Source organism: Eleutherodactylus coqui, chromosome 1 (genome assembly GCF_035609145.1).
Source record: "Eleutherodactylus coqui strain aEleCoq1 chromosome 1, aEleCoq1.hap1, whole genome shotgun sequence".
Taxonomy (NCBI): Eukaryota; Metazoa; Chordata; class Amphibia; order Anura; family Eleutherodactylidae; genus Eleutherodactylus; species Eleutherodactylus coqui.
Window position 1 is genome coordinate 268,493,762 of NC_089837.1, and position 22,112 is coordinate 268,515,873.

Sequence of the window (22,112 nt, forward strand, 5' to 3'; positions counted from 1 at the left end):
CACAGCATGGGTGGCTCCCAGAAACCCACAGACGGTACATAAAGAAATCCCATTGCAGTGCCCTGAATAGCTGAGGTTACGTGAGAGAAAATACATGTTGGCTTCGGCCCACACTCCATGCCCTAGCCAGTCTGGGTTTTTTTTAAAGTGCCAGGCAGGTACAACTCCACTATGGGAAGTCTGTGTGCACCCGCAGCATGGGTGGCTCCCAAGAACCCACAGACGGTACATAAAGAAATCCCACTGCAGTGCCCCGGATAGTTGGGGTTACGTGAGAGAAAATACGTGTTGGCTTCGGCCCACACTCCATGCCCTAGTCAGTCTGGTTTTTTTTAAAAGTGCCAGGCAGGTACAACCTCGCTATGGGAAGTCTGTGTGCACCCGCAGCATGGGTGGCTAGCAGGAACCCACAGACGGTACATAAAGAAATCTCATTGCAGTGCCCCGAATAGCTGTGGTAATGTGAGAGAAAATACATGTTGGCCTCGGCCCACAACCTTTGCCCTAGTCACTCTGGGTTTTTTTGGGGCCAGATAGGTAGAACACCGCAATGGGAAGACTTAGTGCACCCATAGTATACACAGACCCCTGTAATATTCCTGTAGCAAAGGTATAAGCTGACCCCAGTAACATTTCAGTAGTAACAGTATAGACAGACCCCAGCAACATTTCAATAGTAACAGTATAGACAGACCCCAGCAACATTTCTGTAGTAACAGTATAGACAGAGCCGAGTAACATTTCTGTAGTAACAGTATAGGCTGACCCCAGTAACATTTATGTAGCAGCAGTATAGGCAGAGCCCAGTAACATTTATGTAGCACAACCATAGGCAGACCCTGTAACATGTCTGTAATAGAAGTATAGGCAGACCCCAGTAACATTTCTGTAGAAGTAAAGGCAGACCCCAGTAACATTTCTGTCGCCGCAGAATAAGCACACCCCTGTAACATTTATGTAGCAGAAGCATAGGCAGACCCCAGTAACATTTATGTAGCAGAAGTATTGGCAGACCCCTGTAACATTTCTGTAGTAACAGTATAGGCAGATCCCAGTAACATTTCTCTAGCAGAACTATAGGCAGACCCCTGTAACATTTATGTAGCAGCAGTATAGGAAGACCCAAGTAACATCCTTGTGGCAGCAGTATAGGCAAACCCCTGTAAAATTTACATGGCAGTAGTATAGGCAGACCCCAGTAACATCCTTGTGGCAGCAGTATAGGTAAACCCCTGTAAAATTTATGTGGCAGCAGTATAGGCAGACCCCAGTAACATCCTTGTGGTAGCAGTATACGCAGACCCCTGTAACATTTCTGTAGTAACAGTATAGACAGATCCCGGTAACATTTCTGTAGCAGAAGTTTAGGCAAACCCCTGTAAAATTTACGTGGCAGCACTATAGGCAAACCCCAGTAACATCCTTGTGGCAGCAATATACGCAGACCCCTGTAACATTTACGTGGCAGCAGTATAGGGAGACCCCAGTAACATCCTTGTGGCAGCAGTATAGGCAAACCCCTGTAAAATTTACGTGGCAGCACAATAGGCAAACCCCAGTAACATCCTTGTGGCAGCAATATACGCAGACCCCTGTAACATTTACGTGGCAGCAGTATAGGCAGACCCCTGTAACTTTCTTGTAGCAGAAGTATAGGCAGGCAGACCCCAGTAAAATTTCTGTAGTAATAGTATAGGCCAACCTCTGAAAAATTGGGGTACCATGAGTGTAGGCATTGGCCCGAAAAATTAGTGTACCAAGAGTACAAGTGTACCTCTGAAAAATGTATCAACCGAGAGGGCAGGTGAAACCCATAAATATTTTTGAAAGATACAGCTCACTGTTGCTTAATTTGTAACAGAGCCTGTAGGCAGCCCTGTTTAAAAAATTGGTTCATGTTAAAGTATCAATACTTTTGAAACTTTAAAAAATTGTAAAAACATTGGTAGATGTAGATCAGCCTTTTGGGCCGCAGAAAAATTGGCCGTTCAGCGCAATGACATGTTGTTTCTGGAGGAGGAGTAGCATGAGGAAGACTAATGTCAGAGACAGATTGACAAAGAGAAATGCCCCATTTTCCCGGTGATAGAGAAGAGTGCTTTTATCTGCGGGTGCAGCGAAAAGAATCTTTAGGTTCCGCTGCTCTCCGGTGGTGGAGAAGAGAAGTCTGGGGAAATCCAGGCTTTGTTCATCTTTATGAGTGAAAGCATGTCGGCACTGGCAGTTGACAGGCGGGTACGCTTGTCCGTGATGATTCACCCAGCTGCACTAAACACCCTCTCTGACAAGACGCTAGCGGCAGGGCAAGCAAGCACCTCCAGGGCATACAGCGCAAGTTCGTGCCACGTGTCCAGCTTTGACACCCACAAGTTGTATGGAGCAGAGGCATCACGGAGGATGGTGGTCCGATCGGCTATGTACTCCCTCACCATCTTTTTACAGTGCTCCTTCCGACTTAGCCTTGACTGGGGAGTGGTGACGCAGTCTTGCAGGGGAGCCATAAAGCTGGCAAAGGCCTTGGAGAGTGTTCCCCTGCCTGCGCTGAACATGTTGCCTGATCTCCACGCCTTCCCTGCTACTTGGCCCTCAGAACTGCGCCTTCTGCCGCTAGCGCTGTCAGATGGGAAGTTTACCATCAGTTTGTCCACCAGGGCCCTGTGGTATTGCATCATTCTCGAACCCCTTTCCTCTTCGGGAATGAGAGTGGAAAGGTTCTCCTTATACCGTGGGTCAAGAAGGGTGTATACCCAGTAAGCCGTAGTGGCCAGAATGCGTCTAACGCGAGGGTCACGAGAAAGGCAGCCTAACATGAGGTCAGCCATGTGTGCCAGGGTAACAATATGCAACACATAGCTGTCCTCACTAGGAAGATCCTTTTCAGGATCCTCCTCCTCCACAGGCCCTACACGCTGAACAGATGAGAGGCAAGCAGCATGGGTACCCTTTGCAGTAGGCCCAGCTTTCTCTTCCCCCTCCTCCTCCTCCTGCTCCTCCCCCTCCTCCTCCTCCTCCAAAACGCGCTGAGATATAGACAGGAGGGTGCTCTGACTATCAAGCGACATACTCTCTTCCCCCGTCTCCTGTTCCGACCACAAAGTGTCAGCCTTTATGCTTTGCAGTGAACTTCTCAGCAGGCATAGCAGAGAAATGGTGACGCTAATGATTGCAGCATCGCCGCTCACCATTTGGGTAGACTCCTCAAAGTTTCCAAGGACCTGGCAGATATCTGCCATCCAGGCCCACTCCTCGGTAAAGAATTGAACAGGCTGACTCCCACTACGCTGCCAATGTTGGAGTTGGTATTCCACTATTGCTCTATGCTGCTCATAGAGCCTGGCCAAAATGTGCAGCGTAGAATTCTGCCGTGTGGGCACATCGCACAGCAGTCAGTGCTCTGGCAGAATAAACCGATGTTGCAGGGTCCGCAGGGTGGCAGCGTCCGTGGTAGACTTGCGGAAATGTGCGCAGACGCGGCGCAAGTTGGCGAGCAAGTCAGACAAGTGCGAGTAGTTTTTCAGAAATGGCTGAACCACCAAATTGAAGATGTGGGCCAGGCATGGCACGTGTGTGAGGCTGGCGAGCTGCAGAGCCGCCACCAGGTTACGGCCATTGTCACACATGACCATGCCAGGTTGGAGGCTCAGCGGCGAAAGCAAGAGGTCGGTCTGCTCTGCCAGACCCTGCAACAGTTCAGGGGCCATGTGCCTCTTGTCACCTAGGCTGAGGAGTTTCAGAACGGCCTGCTGACGCTTGCCCACCATTGTGCTGCCGCGCCACGCCACACCGACTGCTGGCGACGTGCTGCTCACAATTCTTAATTGAGAGGTAGAGGTTGTGTAGGAGGAGGAGGAGGGGGAGGGTTTAGAGGAGGTGGCATAGACCGCTGCAGATACCCAAACCAAGGAAGGACCTGCTATTCTGGGTGTGTGTAGGACGTGTGCGCTCCCAGGCTGTGACTCAGTCCCAGCCTCCACCAAATTCACCCAGTGTGCTGTCAGGGAGATATAGTGGCCCAGCCCGCCAGTACTTGTCCACATGTCTGTGGTTAAGTGGACCTTCCCAGTAACAGTGTTGGTGAGGGCACGATTGATGTTGCGGGAGACGTGCTGGTGTAGGGCTTTTTGAAAGCCTCCGTTTCCACAAGCCAGTACGGCAGCATCTCCAGGCTGATCAATTTCGCAATGTGCACGTTTAAAGCTTGAGCATGCGGGTGCATGGCACCGTATTTGCGCTTGCGCTAGCGACAGCTGCACGATGCGCTGAGATGGTGGATGGGGTCAAGGACAGCGGAGGTGAGGGTGCGGGTGCGGTGAGGGTGCGGGTGCAGGCCGGGAGGCGCTCGTGCCTGTTTCCTGAAGGAGGGTTGGTTCTGATTGGCAAGTTGGGGCACAGGGGAAGAGGCAGTGGTGCAACCCGAGGCGGTGAACGGCCTTCATCCCAACTTGTGGGGTGCTTGGCCATCATATGCCTGCGCATGCTCGTGGTGGTGAAGCTGGTAGTGGTGGCTCCCCGGCTAATCTAGGCGCAACACAGGTTGCACACCACTGTTCGTCCGCTCTCTCACTGAAAAACATCCACACCTTTGAACACCTTGGCCTCTGCACGGTGGCTTGGCGCGAGGGGGTGCTTGGGAAACAGTTGGGGGATTTTTCACTCTTGCCCTGCCTCTACCCCTGGCCACCCCACTGCCTCTTCCAACCTGTCCTGCTACTGCACTTGCCTCCCCCTCTGAAGACCTGTTCTGATCAGTTAACTTAGCAAACCAGGTGGGGTCAGTCACCTCATCGTCCAGTGGCTCTTCCTCCGAATTCTCTGTGCGCTCCTCCCTCGGACTTACTGCCCTTTCTACTACCTCACTGATAGACAACTGTGTCTCATCATCATCGTCCTCCTCACCCACTGAAAGCTCTTGAGACAGTTGCCGGAAGTCCCAAGCCTCATCACCCGGACCCCAGGAACTTTCCAAAGGTTTGGCATCGGTCACGGCCAACTCCTCAGGTGAAAGAGGAACCATTTTTTCCCAATAAAGGCAGAGGCCCAAGAACAGTTCCTGGAAGTCTGTCTGCTCATCAGAATGTGTCATTTTCATGCAGTGAGGAGGCTGGGAGGAAGGAGGAGCAGCAGCGAGAGGATTCAGAGTTGCAGCAGTGGATGGCGTAGAAGATTGGGTGGTCGATACATTACTGGATGCATTTTCTGCCATCCACGACAGGACCTGCTCACACTGCTCTGTTTGTAATAAAGGTCTACCACGTTGACCCAAAAATTGTGATATGAAGCTGGGCACCCCAGAAACTTACCTCTCTCCTAATCCCGCAGCAGCCGGCTGCGATTCACCTGGGCCAGGAACTCGGCCTGTGCCCACACCCTCACTTGGACCTCCGCGCCCACGTCGACGTCCTCTAACCCTACCCCTACCCCTCAGCATGGTGGATTACGAATAGAGCAGACACAGAGCGGTGTAAATAATTATGGAATTATTCAAGTACAGTTGAAGGCTGACAACGGTATTGTAACGCTAACTCCAAGCAGAAACAAAGAATACAGAAGGCTGCAAACAGACCTAGCCGTGCAATAGTGATGCACTACAACTCCCACCAGACACCCAGTCAATTTCAGACGGTCAGGGGTAGCCCAACGAAGCAGCTTTTCTTGTAATTTTTTTGAAAAAGAATACAGGCCATATAGCCAGTATATGACTTTCCCTCTATCAGTGGCAGTGCCCGTATGCTGTGCGTGAACTTGACGGCAGGCACAGAGCGGTGTAAATAATTATGGAATTCTTGGCATACAGTTGGAGGCGGACAGCGGTTATGTAACGTAAACTGCAGCCATTAAAAAATTATACGGAAGGCTGGAAAAAGGTCTGACTCTGCAATAGTGATGCACTACAACTCCCACCAGACAACCTGTAAAATGCACACAGTCATGGGTAGCCCAACGAAGGAGCTTTTCTTGTAATTTTTTTGAAAAAGAATACAGGCTATATAGCCTGTATATGACTTTCCCTCTATCAGTGGCTGTGGCCGTACGCTGTGCATAATTATGGAATTATTGGCGTACTGTTGGAGGCTGACAGCGGTGATGTAACGCTAACTCCAGGCAGAAACAAAGAATACAGAAGGCTGCAAACAGGCCTAGCTGTGCAATAGTGATGCACTACAACTCCCACCAGACACCCAGTCAATTTCAAATGGTCAGGGGTAGCCCAACAAAGAAACTTTTCTTGTAATTTTTTTGAAAAAAATACAGGCTATATAGCCTGTATATGACTTTCCCTCTATCAGTCGCTATGGCCGTACGCTGTGCATGAAGTTGACGGCAGGCACAGAGCGGTGTAAATAATTATGGAATTATTGGCGTACAGTTGGAGGCTGACAGCGATATTGTAACTCGAACTCCAGGCAGAAGCAAAGAATACAGAAGGCTGCAAAGAGGCCTAGCTGTGCAATACTGATGCACTGCAACTCCCACCAGACACCCAGTCAATTTCAGACGGTCAGGGGTAGCCCAACGAAGGAGCTTTTCTTGTAATTTTTTTGAAAAAGAATACAGGCTATATAGCGTGTATATGACTTTCCCTCTATCAGGGGCTGTCGCCGCACGCTGTACCTGAAGCTGACGACAGACACAGAGTGGTGTAAATAATTATGGAATTCTTGGCGTACAGTTGGAGGCTGACAGCGGTTATGTAATGTGAACTGCAGCCGTAAAAAAATTATACGGAAGGCTGGAAAAAGGTCTGACTCTGCAATAGTGATGCACTACAACTCCCACCAGACAACCTGTAAAATGCACACGGTCAGGGGTAGCCCAACGAAGGAGCTTTTCTTGTAATTTTTTTTGAAAAAGAATACAGGCTATATAGCGTGTATATGACTTTCCCTCTATCAGGGGCTGCCGCCGCACGCTGTACCTGAAGCTGACGGCAGACACAGAGCGGTGTAAAAAATTATGGAATTATTGGCGTACTGTTGGAGGCTGACAGCGGTTATGTAACGCTAACTCCAGGCAGAAACAAAGAATACAGAAGGCTGCAAACAGGCCTAGCCGTGCAATAGTGATGCACTACAACTCCCACCAGACACCCAGTCAATTTCAGACGGTCAGGGGTAGCCCAACGAAGGAGCTTTTCTTGTAATTTTTTTGAAAAAGAATACAGGCTATATAGCCTGTATATGACTTTCCCTCTATCAGTGGCTGTGTCCGTACACTGTGCGTATACTTGACGGCAGGCATAGAGCGGTGTAAATAATTATGGAATTATTGGCGTACAGTTGGAGTCTGAAAGCGGTATTGTAACGCTAACTCCAGGCAGAAACAAAGAATACAGAAGGCTGCAAACAGGCCTAGCCGTGCAATAGTGATGCACTACAACTCCCACCAGACACCCAGTCAATTTCAAATGGTCAGGGGTAGCCCAACGAAGGAACTTTTCTTGTAATTTTTTTGAAAAAGAATACAGGCTATATAGCGTGTATATGACTTTCCCTCTATCAGGGGCTGTCGCCGCACGCTGTACCTGTAGCTGACGGCAGACACAAAGCGGTGTAAAAAATTATGGAATTATTGGCGTACTGTTGGAAGCTGACAGCGGTGATGTAACGCTAACTCCAGGCAGAAACAAAGAATACAGAAGGCTGCAAACAGGCCTAGCTGTGCAATAGTGATGCACTACAACTCCCACCAGACACCCAGTCAATTTCAGACGGTCAGGGGTAGCCCAACGAAGGAGCTTTTCTTGTAATTTTTTTGAAAAAGAATATAGGCTATATAGCCTGTATATGACTTTCCCTCTATCAGTGGCTGTGGCCGTACGCTGTGCATGAAGTTGACGGCAGGCACAGAGCGGTGTAAATAATTAAGAAATTATTGGCGTATAGTTGGAGGCTGACAGCGATATTGTAACGCGAACTCCAGGCAGAAGCAAAGAATACAGAAGGCTGCAAAGAGGCCTAGCTGTGCAATACTGATGCACTGCAACTCCCACCAGACACCCAGTCAATTTCAGACGGACAGGGGTAGCCCAATGAAGGAGCTTTTCTTGTAATTTTTTTGAAAAAGAATACAGGCTATATAGCCTGTATATGACTTTCCCTCTATCACGGGCTGTCGCCACATGCTGTGCGTGAAGTTGACGGCAGGCACAGAGTGGTGTAAATAATTATGGAATTCTTGGCGTACAGTTGGAGGCTGACAGCGGTTATGTAATGTAAACTGCAGCCATAAAAAAATTATACGGAAGGCTGGAAAAAGGTCTGACTCTGCAATAGTGATGCACTACAACTCCCACCAGACAACCTGTAAAATGCACACGGTCAGGGGTAGCCCAACGAAGGAGCTTTTCTTGTAATTTTTTTGAAAAAGAATACAGGCTATATAGCCTGTATATGACTTTCCCTCTCTCAGTGGCTGTGGCCATACGCTGTGCATGAAGTTGATGGCAGGCACAGAGCGGTGTAAATAATTATGGAATTATTGGCATATAATTGGAGACTGACATCGATATTGTAACGCGAACTCCACACAGAAGCAAAGATTACAGAAGGCTGCAAAAAGGCCTAGCTGTGCAATACTGATGCACTGCAACTCCAACCAGACACCCAGTCAATTTCAGACGGTCAGGGGTAGCCCAACGAAGGAGCTTTTCTTGTAATTTTTTTGAAAAAGAATACAGGCTATATAGCCTGTATATGACTTTCCCTCTATCAGTGGCTGTGTCCGTACGCTGTGCGTGAACTTGACGGCAGGCATAGATCGTTGTAAATAATTATGGAATTATTGGCGTACAGTTGGAGGCTGAAAGCGGTATTGTAACGCTAACTCCAGGCAGAAACAAAGAATACAGAAGGCTGCAAACAGGCCTAGCCGTGCAATAGTGATGCACTACAACTCCCACCAGACACCCAGTCAATTTCAAATGGTCAGGGGTAGCCCAACGAAGGAACTTTTCTTGTAATTTTTTTGAAAAAGAATACAGGCTATATAGCCTGTATATGAATTTCCATCTATCAGGGGCTGTCGCCGCACGCTGTGTGTGAAGTTGACGGCAGGCACAGAGTGGTGTAAATAATTATGGAATTCTTGGCGTACAGTTGGAGGCTGACAGCGGTTATGTAATGTGAACTGCAGCCGTAAAAAAATTATACGGAAGGCTGGAAAAAGGTCTGACTCTGCAATAGTGATGCACTACAACTCCCACCAGACAACCTGTAAAATGCACACGGTCAGGGGTAGCCCAACGAAGGAGCTTTTCTTGTAATTTTTTTGAAAAAGAATACAGGCTATATAGCGTGTATATGACTTTCCCTCTATCAGGGGCTGTCGCCGCACGCTGTACCTGAAGATGACGGCAGACACAGAGCGGTGTAAAAAATTATGGAATTATTGGCGTACTGTTGGAGGCTGACAGCGGTTATGTAACGCTAACTCCAGGCAGAAACAAAGAATACAGAAGGCTGCAAACAGGCCTAGCCGTGCAATAGTGATGCACTACAACTTTCACCAGACACCCAGTCAATTTCAAATGGTCAGGGGTAGCCCAACGAAGGAACTTTTCTTGTAATTTTTTTGAAAAAGAATACAGGCTATATAGCATGTATATGACTTTCCCTCTATCAGGGGCTGTCGCCGCACGCTGTACCTGTAGCTGATGGCAGACACAGAGCGGTGTAAAAAATTATGGAATTATTGGCGTACTGTTGGAGGCTGACAGCGGTGATGTAACGCTAACTCCAGGCAGAAACAAAGAATACAGAAGGCTGCAAACAGGCCTAGCCGTGCAATAGTGATGCACTACAACTCCCACCAGACACCCAGTCAATTTCAAATGGTCAGGGGTAGCCCAACGAAGGAGCTTTTCTTGTAATTTTTTTTAAAAAAGAATACAGCTATATAGCCTGTATATGACTTTCCCTCTATCAGGGGCTGTCGCCGCACGCTGTGCGTGAAGTTGACGGCAGGCACAGAGCGGTGTAAATAATTATGGAATTCTTGGTGTATAGTTGGAGGCTGACAGCTGTTATGCAACGTAAACTGCAGTCATAAAAAAATTATACGAAAGGCTGGAAAAAGGTCTGACTCTGCAATAGTGATGCACTACAACTCCCACCAGACAACCTGTAAAATGTAAACGGTCAGGGGTAGCCCAACGAAGGAGCATTTCTTGTAATTTTTTTTGAAAAAGAATACAGGCTATATAGCCTGTATATGACTTCCCCTCTATCAGTGGCTGTGACCGTACGCTGTGCCTCAAGCTGACGGCAGATCCAGAGGGTGTAAAAAATTATGGAATTATTGGCGTATAGTTGGAGGCTGACAGCGGTTATGTAACGCTAACTCCAGGCAGAAACAAAGAATACAGAAGGCTGCAAACAGGCCTAGCTGTGCAATACTGATGCACTGCAACTCCCACCAGACACCCAGTCAATTTCAGACGGACAGAGGTTGCCCAACGAAGAAGCTTTTCTTGTAATTTTTTTGAAAAAGAATACAGGCTATATAGCCTGTATATGAATTTCCATCTATCAGGGGCTGTCGCCGCACGCTGTGTGTGAAGTTGACGGCAGGCACAGAGTGGTGTAAATAATTATGGAATTCTTGGCGTACAGTTGGAGGCTGACAGCGGTTATGTAATGTAAACTGCAGCCGTAAAAAAATTATACGGAAGGCTGGAAAAAGGTCTGACTCTGCAATAGTGATGCACTACAACTCCCACCAGACAACCTGTAAAATGCACACGGTCAGGGGTAGCCCAACGAAGGAGCTTTTCTTGTAATTTTTTTTTAAAAGAATACAGGCTATATAGCGTGTATATGACTTTCCCTCTATCAGGGGCTGTCGCCGCACGCTGTACCTGAAGCTGACGGCAGACACAGAGCGGTGTAAAAAATTATGGAATTATTGGCGTACTGTTGGAGGCTGACAGCGATTATGTAACGCTAACTCCAGGCAGAAACAAAGAATACAGAAGGCTGCAAACAGGCCTAGCCGTGCAATAGTGATGCACTACAACTCCCACCAGACACCCAGTCAATTTCAGACGGTCAGGGGTAGCCCAACGAAGGAGCTTTTCTTGTAATTTTTTTGAAAAAGAATACAGGCTATATAGCCTGTATATGACTTTCCCTCTATCAGTGGCTGTGTCCGTACGCTGTGCGTGAACTTGACGGCAGGCATAGAGCGGTGTAAATAATTATGGAATTATTGGCGTACAGTTGGAGGCTACAGGCTCTGTTACAAATTAAGCAACAGTGAGCTGTATCTTTCAAAAATATTTATGGGTTTCACTTGCCCTCTCGGTTGATAAATTTTTCAGAGGTACACTTGTACTCTTGGTACACTTATTTTTCGGGCCCATGCCAACACTCTTATCCAACTAATTTTTCTGGCCTACGCTCATGGTACCCCAATGTTTCAGAGGTTGGCCTATACTATTACTACAAGATAGTAATGTTACAGGGGTCTGCCTGTACTGCTGCCACTTAAATGTTACAGGGGTCTGCCTATACTTTCGCTACAAGAATGTTACAGGGGTCTGCCTATACCTCTGCCACGTAAATGTTACAGGGGTCTGCCTATACTGCTGCTACAAGAATATTACTGGTGTCTGCCTATACTGCTGCCACTTAAATGTTACAGGGGTCTGCCTATACTTCTACTAAAGAAATGGTGCTGGGGTCTGCCTATACTACTGCAACCGAAATGTTACTGGGGTCTACTTATACCTTTTCTCTTGGAATGTTACAGGGGTTTGTTTTACTATGGGTGCACACAAACTTCCTATCGCGGCGTTTAACCTATCAGGCCCAAAAACACTCACTGACTAGGGCATGAATTGTGGGCCAAGGCCAATATGTATTTTCTCTCGTGTTACCAGAGTTATCTGTGAAGCTCGTTTGGGCCAATGAAGAGGAGCGTTACTGGCTTAATGAGACGTTCACAGCTGTACTAGCATCGGAGTCCACTCTATGCCCGCGTTTGCTGAGGGTGTGTGCAGTGGCCTATGTCCTCAGTGGAGTGAAAGTCTGCCATGTTTGGGCACTGTAATTTCTTCATGTTTATTACTTTTTTTGGGTTCCTTTGTGCACCCTTCGCCTATGCTGTGGGTGCACAAAGACTTCCCATTGCGATGTTTTTCCCTTTCACGCACAAAGTCACTGACTGACTTGGGTAGGGTGCAGAGTGCAGATGGCTCTCCCCTTGAGCTATCCGACACCAACACAGAATGAATAGTGTGAGGGGACCCGGATTGCCCATTGCTATGTAACTCACGACACCTTGGGTCACATAGTGTGTTTGCTGGGACCGAGCCTGACCACTGGTACGCTCACATACTTCCCACACAGGCTACAGTGGGTCCTGGTCATGGTTTCTTGGCTTTGTAAGGCCACCTCCTCCTCCTGCTTGGGGTCAGGGGATCAGCACTGGGCATCATGTATTTGCTTTCGTGTTACCACAGTTGTCTGATACACTGGTTTGGGCCAAAGAAGAGGAGCGTTACTGCATTAATGAAACATTCAATGCTGTGCTAGCATCGAGGTCCACTTCATGCCTACGATTGCTGAAGCTGTTGGCCGAGGCCTTGGTCCCGGGGAAACTGCAAGTACGCCAGGTTGGGCCTGTGGAACTTTTTCCTGGCTAATCCAGTCATTGGAACGGTGAAAGAAAATGTAACTGATTTAATGAGCCCGTCGCAGATGAACTAGCATCGAAGTCCGCTTCATGCCTACGATTGCTGAAGCTGTGGCCGAGGCTTTAGTCCCGGGGGAACTGCAAGTACGCTAGGTTGGGCCTGCGGAACTTTTTTCTGGCTAATCTAGTCATTGGAGCGGTGAAAGAAAATGTAACTGATTTATTGAGCCCGTCGCAGATGAACTAGCATCGAAGTCCGCTTCATGCCTACGATTGCTGAAGCTGTTGGCCGATTCCTAGGTCCCGGGGGAACTGCAACTGCGCCAGCTTGGGCCTGTGAAACTTTTTCCTGGCTAATCCAGTCATTGGAGCGGTGAAATCAAACATAACTGATTTAATAAGCCCGTCGCAGATGAACTAGCATCGAAGTCCGCTTCATGCCTACGATTGCTGAAGCTGTTGGCCGATTCCTAGGTCCCGGGGGAACTGCAACTGCGCCAGCTTGGGCCTGTGGAACTTTTTCCTGGCTAATCCAGTCATTGGAGCGGTGAAAGCAAACGTAACTGATTTAATAAGCCCGTCGCAGGTGAACTAGCATCAAAGTCCGCTTCATGCCTACAATTGCTGAAGCTGTTGGCCGAGGCCTAGATCCCGGGGAAACTGCAAGTACGCCAGGTTGGACCTGTGGAACTTTTTCCTGGCTAATCCAGTCATTGGAGCGGTGAAAGAAAGCGTAACTGATTTAATGAGACCTTCGCAGCTGAACTAGCATCGAAGTCCGCTTCATGCCCTCGATTGCTGAGGGTTTGTGCAGAGGCCTATGTCCTCAGCGCAGTGAAAGTCTGCCATGTTTGGGCACTCTGATTTCTTCATGGTTCATGTCTTGGGTCACCTAGGATCCACCTATGCTGTGGGTGCACACAGACTTCCCATTGCGGTGATTTACCTGCCTGGCACACTCACTGACTTGGGTAGGGGGCAGAGTGCAGATGGCTTTCCCCTTGCGGTGTCGATTGAGCTATCCGACACCTAGACAGAATGAATACTGTGTGGGCACATGGATTCCCCATAGCTATGTAACTCATGCCCACGTTTGCAGCTCCTGACGGAGGTTGGCACTTTATTGGAATGAAGATCGCACGTCAATTTCTCATTGATTCTCAACTGCATTGTGGGCTATCGCCCCCCCCCCCCTTTTAAAGAGGGTCACTACCTGGCCCTGCCAACCCTCTGCAGTGTGTGCCTCCGGTTCCTCCTCATGGCAGACGCACTTATAAATAGACATGAGGGTGGTGTGGCTATGAAGCCAGCGTGTGGCATGAGGGCAGCTGAAGGCTGCGCAGGGACATTTTTGTGTGCGCTGTGGACACTGGGTCGTGCGGGGGGTTGGGCAGCATGTAACCCAGGAGAAGAGGCAGCAGTGTGACCCGCAGGCAGTGATTGTGCTTGGTTGGAGGTAGTGTGGTGCTTAGCTAAGGTGTGCCTTGCTAATGAGGGTTTGTCTGAAGTAAAAATTGTTAGGGGGGGGCACACTCTTGCCGCTATTGTGGCTTAATAGTGAGACCTGGGAGCCTGAAATGCAGCCCTGCATGCTGCCCCTCGCCTGCCCTATCCGTTTCTGTGGCGTTCCATCACTTTCGTAGGTTTTCCAAGTGTAAACCTAAGGAGAGCATCGGTCATATACAAAAATGCTTGAGTCGCCCATTGACTTCAATGGGGTTCGTTACTTGAAACGAACTCTCGAGCATCGCGGAAAGTTGGACTCGAGCAACAAGCAACCGAGCATTTTGGTGCTCGCTCATCTCTAGTAAAATGTAAATAAATGTTAAGACAAAAAAGAATGCAATGATTTGGTAAGCTCATATTACCATATTTTTTCACAATAAAACACATATTAGAAGTTAAAAGGGAGATATTTTTCCATTTCATTTTTAAAAAATTAACTTCATGGCAGGAACACATCTAAAAAAAAGTTGGGATGGGGTTACCAAAAGGCTGGAAAAGTGAGTGCTACTAATGAAAAGCAGCTGGAGAGTCAATCTTCTACCAAGTCAAATGACTGTGCATAAAAAGGGCATGTTACTGAGCCAGAGTCTCTCAGAGGCCAAGATAGCGAGAGGTTCACCAATCTGAAAAACTGTGTCTAAAAATTGTGAATCGATTTCAGAAAAATGTTTCTCAATGTAAAATTGCAAAGACCTTGAATATTCCATTATTTATAGTACATAATATCATCAAAAGACTCGAAGAAGTTCATGTGTACAAGAGACAATATTGCATGCTCAAAATCTACGGGTCCTCAGGCTTCACTGCATTAAAAACAAGCATGATTCTGTAATATAGATTAAGGCATTGGTCCAGGAATAGGTCCAGAAATCAGTAAAGTGGTGAGTGTTTTGGGGGGCTTGAGAGAGCCAGTTTGCTCATTGCCTCGGGCAGCAAAAGGGTAAGGGACACCCCTAGGCATGGCTTCATAAAACAAGAGAATGTCAGAAACCTGTGAATTACATTGTGCATGTTGTCAATTTAGTAATACAATGTAATTCCCAGCATTTATTATACAGTATATAAGGTGACCTATCACAATAATATTGATAAGTATAAAGAAATCAATCTAGATGACAGGAATCTTATTACTGCATATACATTAAATAGCATAGAGCTGGGGAGAACAGAACAAGAAAGGGACTTGCATATTCTGGTTACAAATAAATTATGCAGCAGTACTCAATGTCAAGCATAAGATGCAAAAGCAAATGAGATTTTAGGGTGCATAAAAAGAGAAATAAAATCTATGATGGCAATGTAATATTACCCCTCTATAAATCCCTTGTAATAGCATATCTCGAGTATGGTATTCAGATTTGGGGTCCAGATTCTGAAAAGTACACAGGGAAAATGGAGAGAGTGCTCAATCTTACAATCGGGAGCTATAAAAAAAAACAGGGTTATTTATTAGAGATGAGCGAACGTACTCGTCCGAGCTTGATACTCGCTCGAGTATTAGCGTGTTCGAGATGCTCGTTACTCGAGACGAGTACCATGCAATATTCGAGTTACTTTCACTTTCATCTCTGAGACGTTAGCGCGCTTTTCTGGCCAATAGAAAGACAGGGAAGGCATTACAACTTCCCCCTGCGACGTTCAAGCCCTATACCACCCCCCTGCAGTGAGTGGCTGGCAAGATCAGGTGTCACCAGAGTATAAAAATCGGACCCTCCCGCGGCTCGCCACAGATTTATTCTGACATAGAGGAGGGAAAGTGCTGTTGGTGCCGGAGCTGCTATAGGGAGAGTGTTAGGAGTATTTTAGGCTTCAAGAACCCCAACGGTCCTTCTTAGGGCCACATCTAACCGTGTGCAGTAGTGTGGAGGCTGCTTTTTGCAGTGTTGCACTTTTTTTTTTTTTTTTGTATATCGGCCGTGCAGAGCATTGCGCCCTGCAGTAATTATACATACTCCAGGGCCAGTAGTGGTGGTGAGGCAGGGACAGAAGACATATATTTATTGAATATAGGCAGTGGGCCTTTCCAAAAACATTTGGGAAAAAAAATCTATTTGGGCTGTCTGTGACTGTCCTCAGTGTACTGGGTCTGTGCTGGGTGTAGTTGTCCTCCTAATTCATACGCAGCCAGCTAAGTGTTACAGCAGGCTTGCGCAAAATTATTTCCTGGCTCTGTGTTGGCTGTTACATCACCGCTGTATTCCTGTCCACAGTGCAACAGTCTGCAGTTATTTTACATACTCCAGGGCCAGTAGCGGTGAGGCAGGGACAGAAGACATATATTTATTGAATATAGGCAGTGGGCCTTTCCAAAAACATTTGGGAAAAAAAATCTACTTGGGCTGCCTGTGACTGTCCTCAGTGTTCTGGGTCTGTGCTGGGTGTAGTTGTCCTCCTAATTCATACGCAGACAGCTAAGTGTTACAGCAGGCTTGCGCAAAATTATTTCCTGGCTCTGTGTTGGCTGTTACATCACCGCTGTATTCCTGTCCACAGTGCAACAGTCTGCAGTTATTTTACATACTCCAGGGCCAGTAGCGGTGAGGCAGGGACAGAAGACATATATTTATTGAATATAGGCAGTGGGCCTTTCCAAAAACATTTGGGAAAAAAAATCTATTTGGGCTGCCTGTGACTGTCCTCAGTGTACTGGGTCTGTGCTGGGTGTAGTTGTCCTCCTAATTCATACGCAGCCAGCTAAGTGTTACAGCAGGCTTGCACAAAATTATTTCCTGGCGTTCCGTAAGCAAAGTCAGCCTCCAACCACAGGCCAATAAGCGGCACATTTAATTACAGCGTTCTGTTTCTGCACTACTGGTAATACACCATGCTGAGGGGTAGGGGTAGGCCTAGAGGATGTGGACGCGGGCGAGGACGCGGAGGCCCAAGTCAGGGTGTGGGCACAGGCCGAGCTCCTGATCCAGGTGTATCGCAGCCGACTGCTGCGCGATTAGGAGAGAGGCACGTTTCTAGCGTCCCCACATTCATCTCACAATTAATGGGTCCACGCGGTAGACCTTTATTAGAAAATGAGCAGTGTGAGCAGGTCCTGTCGTGGATGGCAGAAAGTGCATCCAGCAATCTATCAAACACCCACAGTTCTGCGCTGTCCACTGCTGCAACTCTGAATCCTCTGGCTGCTGCTCCTCCTTCCTCCCAGCCTCCTCACTCCATTACAATGACACATTCTGAGGAGCAGGCAGACTCCCAGGAACTGTTCCCGGGCCCCTGCCCAGAAGGGGCAGCAAGGGTTCCGAATCCTCTCCCACTGGAGGAGTTTGTCGTGACCGATGCCCAACCTTTGGAAAGTTCCCGGGGTCCGGGGGATGAGGCTGGGGACTTCCGGCAACTGTCTCAAGACCTTTCAGTGGGTGAGGATGACGATGACGATGAGACACAGTTGTCTATCAGTGAGGTAGTAGTAAGGGCAGTAAGTCCGAGGGAGGAGCGCACAGAGGATTCGGAGGAAGAGCAGCAGGACGATGAGGTGACTGACCCCACCTGGTTTGCTACGCCTACTGAGGACAGGTCTTCAGAGGGGGAGGCAAGGGCAGCAGCAGGGCAGGTTGCAAGAGGCAGTGCGGTGGCCAGGGGTAGAGGCAGGGCCAGACCGAAAAATCAACCAACTGTTTCCCAAAGCGCCCCCTCGCGCCATGCCACCCTGCAGAGGCCGAGGTGCTCAAAGGTCTGGCAGTTTTTCACTGAGAGTTCAGACGACCGATGAACAGTGGTGTGCAACCTTTGTCGCGCCAAGATCAGCCGGGGAGCCACCACCACCAGCCTCACCACCACCAGCATGCGCAGACATATGATGGCCAAGCACCCCACAAGGTGGGACGAAGGCAGTTCACCGCCTCCAGTTTGCACCGCTGCCTCTCCCCCTGTGCCCCAACCTGCCACTGAGATCCAACCCCCCTCTCAGGACACAGGCACTACCGTCTCCTGGCCTGCACCCACACCCTCACCTCCTCTGTGCTCGGCCCCATCCACCAATGTCTCTCAGCGCACCGTCCAGCCGTCGCTAGCGCAAGTTTTGGAGCGCAAGTACGCCACCACGCACCCGCACGCTCAAGTGTTAAACGTGCACATAGCCAAATTTATCAGCCTGGAGATGCTGCCGTATAGGGTTGTGGAAACGGAGGCTTTCAAAGGTATGATGGCGGCGGCAGCCCCGCGCTACTCAGTTCCCAGTTGCCACTACTTTTCCCGATGTGCCGTCCCAGCCCTGCACGACCACGTCTCCCGCAACATTGTACGCGCCCTCACCAACGCGGTTACTGCCAAGGTCCACTTAACAACGGACACGTGGACAAGCACAGGCTGGCAGGGCCACTATATCTCCCTGACGGCACATTGGGTGAATTTAGTGGAGGCTGGGACAGAGTCAGATCCTGGGACCGCTCACGTCCTACCCACCCCCAGAATTGCGGGCCCCAGCTCAGTGGTGGTATCTGCGGCGGTGTATGCTTCCTCCACTAAACCACCCTCCTCCTCCTCCGCAACCTCTGTCTCGCAATCAAGATGTGTCAGCAGCAGCACGTCGGCAGCAGTCGGTGTCGCGCGGCGTGGCAGCACAGCGGTGGGCAAGCGTCAGCAGGCCGTGCTGAAACTACTCAGCTTAGGAGATAAGAGGCACACGGCCCACGAACTGCTGCAGGGTATGACAGAGCAGACCGACCGCTGGCTTGCGCCGCTGAGCCTCCAACCGGGCATGGTCGTGTGTGACAACGGCCGTAACCTGGTGGCGGCTCTGCAGCTCGGCAGCCTCACGCATGTGCCATGCCTGGCCCACGTCTTTAATTTGGTGGTTCAGCGCTTTCTGAAAAGCTACCCACGCTTGTCAGACCTGCTCGGAAAGGTGCGCCGGCTCTGCGCACATTTCCGCAAGTCCCACACGGACGCTGCCACCCTGCGCACCCTGCAACATCGGTTTCATCTGCCAGTGCACCGATGCACTGATGGCGGTGGCACAGGATTATATTTCTCATTGCTTCTGTACAGCATTGTGGGCTATCGCCCCGCCCCTTTTAAAGAGGGTCGCTGCCTAGCCGTGCCAACCCTCTGCAGTGTGTGCCTGCGGTTCCTCCTCATGGCAGACGCACTTATAAATAGACATGAGTGTGGCGTGGCATGAGGGCAGCTGAAGGCTGGGCAGGGACAGTTTGGTGTGCGCTGTGGACACTGGGTCGTGCGGGGGGGGGGGGTTGGGCAGCATGTAACCCAGGAGAAGTGGCAGCGGAGTGTCATGCAGGCAGTGATTGTGCTTTGTTGGAGGTAGTGTGGTGCTTAGCTAAGATATGCATTTCTAATGAGGGCTTTTCAGAAGTAAAAGTTGTTGGGGGGGGGCACTCTTGCCGCTATTGTGGCTTAATAGTGGGACCTGGGAACTTGAGATGCAGCCCAACATGTAGCCCCTCGCCTGCCCTATCCGTTGCTGTGTCGTTCCCGTAACTTTCTTGAATTGCCCCGATTTTCACAAATGGAAACCTTAGCGAGCATCGGCGATATACAAAAATGCTCGAGTCGCCCATTGATTTCAATGGGGTTCGTTACTCGAAACGAACCCTCGAGCACCGCGATAATTTCGTCCCGAGTAACGAGCACCCAAGCATTTTGGTGCTCGCTCATCTCTATTATTTATCTTTAAATGAGAGGCTTTCCTCATGATCTCATTCAAATGTATAAATATGTGTGTCAGCAGTCCACCAACTGGCATATAATTTATTCTTTTCAAGGACTGTACAAAGGAACAGGGGATATGCATTATTCATGGGGAAGTAATACTGATGCAGGATTATTACTGCAGACTGCACAGACCCAATGGTGGCAAAAGCATATACTTGTACATACAGTGCATTTTGCCAAGGGGGTTAAGATATACTTATATACCAAGAAATAGAACATTTTAACTTGTAATAATATTACTTGTTAACAATTATTAGTGAGTGTGTAAAAAATATTTAACATTCAAAGTGTCTTACCTACTATTTCACGAATCAGAACATCATTTTCCAGAGTAGTTGGATCACTGCATCCAGCCTTGCTTATTGCTTTGACACGAACTAAAATCTTATCACCAGTATTCAAATTTGTAATTTTGTAACGAGTGGGAATACTGGGCTCTTTGTTCACGGACACCCAGTCTTCACCTAAAACAAAACACATTAATTTAATGATACATTGCTCCAATAACAATTATTAGCACTTATTAATTGTTAAAGGGGTTGTCTCATGAAGATTACTTCTTTCCTAGTATTGCAAATGATCATCATATTAGGGAGTGCCCTGCTATGAGCTACAATGGAGAACCACACTTCCGACTCCTAATTATGGACAGAATTGGACAAAGAAGCCCAGAATATTCCTTTTAACTATTGTCTGCAAACAAAGAGTAATCTGACAAAAAAGTTGTTTTTTCTTAAAACATTAAAATTCTGAATTTACTAAATTAGAGAGCAGTAAAAAAATAAATAACCACCTTACAGTCACAATAAAATTAGAAAAACCCTTCTACAAATGTCAGTTTTTCATTGGAGAGTTTGAATTTATGTCTCATACATTTGACACAAAATTCATTTGAGCCCAGTGCATATATGCCGAGGCCGCAATGCCTTACCTCCCCCTCGCCAGCTCTCTGCCTCTCTCCTCCCCTCCGACTGTTTGCAATGGTGGGGGCGGAGCAGGGGTGGAGCTAAGCCCCCCCCCCCCCTTGTCCACAGAGAGAAATGGAGGGGAGGAGAGAAGGGGGAGGGAGTTTAGCTGTCATGCTGCTAAACTCCCTCAGACCTCACTTTTTCGGCTGCTGTCTTTGGCTCCCATAGGAGTCTATGCAGCGGCTGACGTATTCCGGCCGGGAAGATAGTTCCAGGGCTACCCTTCCTGCCCGGTGTAAATGTGTCCTGCGCTATATTTGCCGGATTCCACAGAATACGCCTTGGAATCCAATGCATCAGATGGTGACGTATATCGGCCAGCCGTAAAAAACGGCTGCCGATATATGCTTGTGTGAATAAGCGCAAAGTGTCATATCTAATTTTAGTGTTAAGGACCAGTAAATCATTTCCCTATTTTATATTTCAGCAGTCATAACTTTATTTTTTCAGCAATGTAAATAAGTGAGACCTTGTATTTTGCAGAATTAGTTCAGGTTTTTATAACAACCAATTCTGGGAACATAAAATGTATTGAATAACTTTTACTACATTTTTACAGGGAGGAAATGCGTAAAAAAAAGCAATTTTACCATTTTTAGGTGGATTTATTTTTACAGCTTGCACCAGATATAGTATAGATATAATTTTAACTTTATTCTAAAGTCATTAGGAATAGGAAGCTCCAGCCGCAGTTCGCTCCTGTTAGACACTTGTTTCTGCAGTAAAGTTGAAAGTAAGTGTCTACTGTATTTGCCTGTGTGCATATACATGCCTGTGTATATTTGTATTATGTGCTCATGTTTATGTATGTCACTGTATATGAGTAAAATACATGTAGTATACACCACAGTTTGAGCCTGTGTATACAGATGTGTCCATGTGCATATAAGTACCCATGAATATGTTTGCATCTGTGATATATATAACACACACACCTCTATATTTATGTGCCAGTGTGTTTGTCATGTTTATATATATATATATATATATATATATATATATATATATATATATATATATATATATGCCTGCATGTGTATGTATGACTTAATCTATATAAATGTATGGTATATATAACACACAGTATAAATATTCCTGAATGAAAAAACATTGTGAGATTGCATACAGTGCTAACAAATATGTCTTTGAAAGGCCGCCTGCAGACGGCCGGGTTGGATCCCGCTGTGAGAATTCTCGCAGCGGGACCCAACCCGAGCGCCTGCAGAAAGCACCGCGGACTCACCCGCTCCCGCAGTTCCGGCTCCTTTCATGTGCCAGCTGCCGGTCAGCCGGCGCTTACGCAGAGCGGAGGCGGCGGCCTGC

General features: G+C 48.0%; 1 protein-coding gene across 1 annotated transcript in view; it reads right to left on the reverse strand.

Annotated features, from left to right (window-relative positions):
• Nucleotides 1–22,112, reverse strand: part of LOC136633167 (myosin-binding protein H-like) — a 379,268-nt gene that overhangs the window by 202,437 nt on the left and 154,719 nt on the right. The window contains exon 3 of the mRNA XM_066608696.1: nt 20,118–20,285. Coding sequence (XP_066464793.1) covers nt 20,118–20,285 — 168 coding nt within the window. The remainder of the gene's footprint in view (nt 1–20,117; nt 20,286–22,112) is intronic.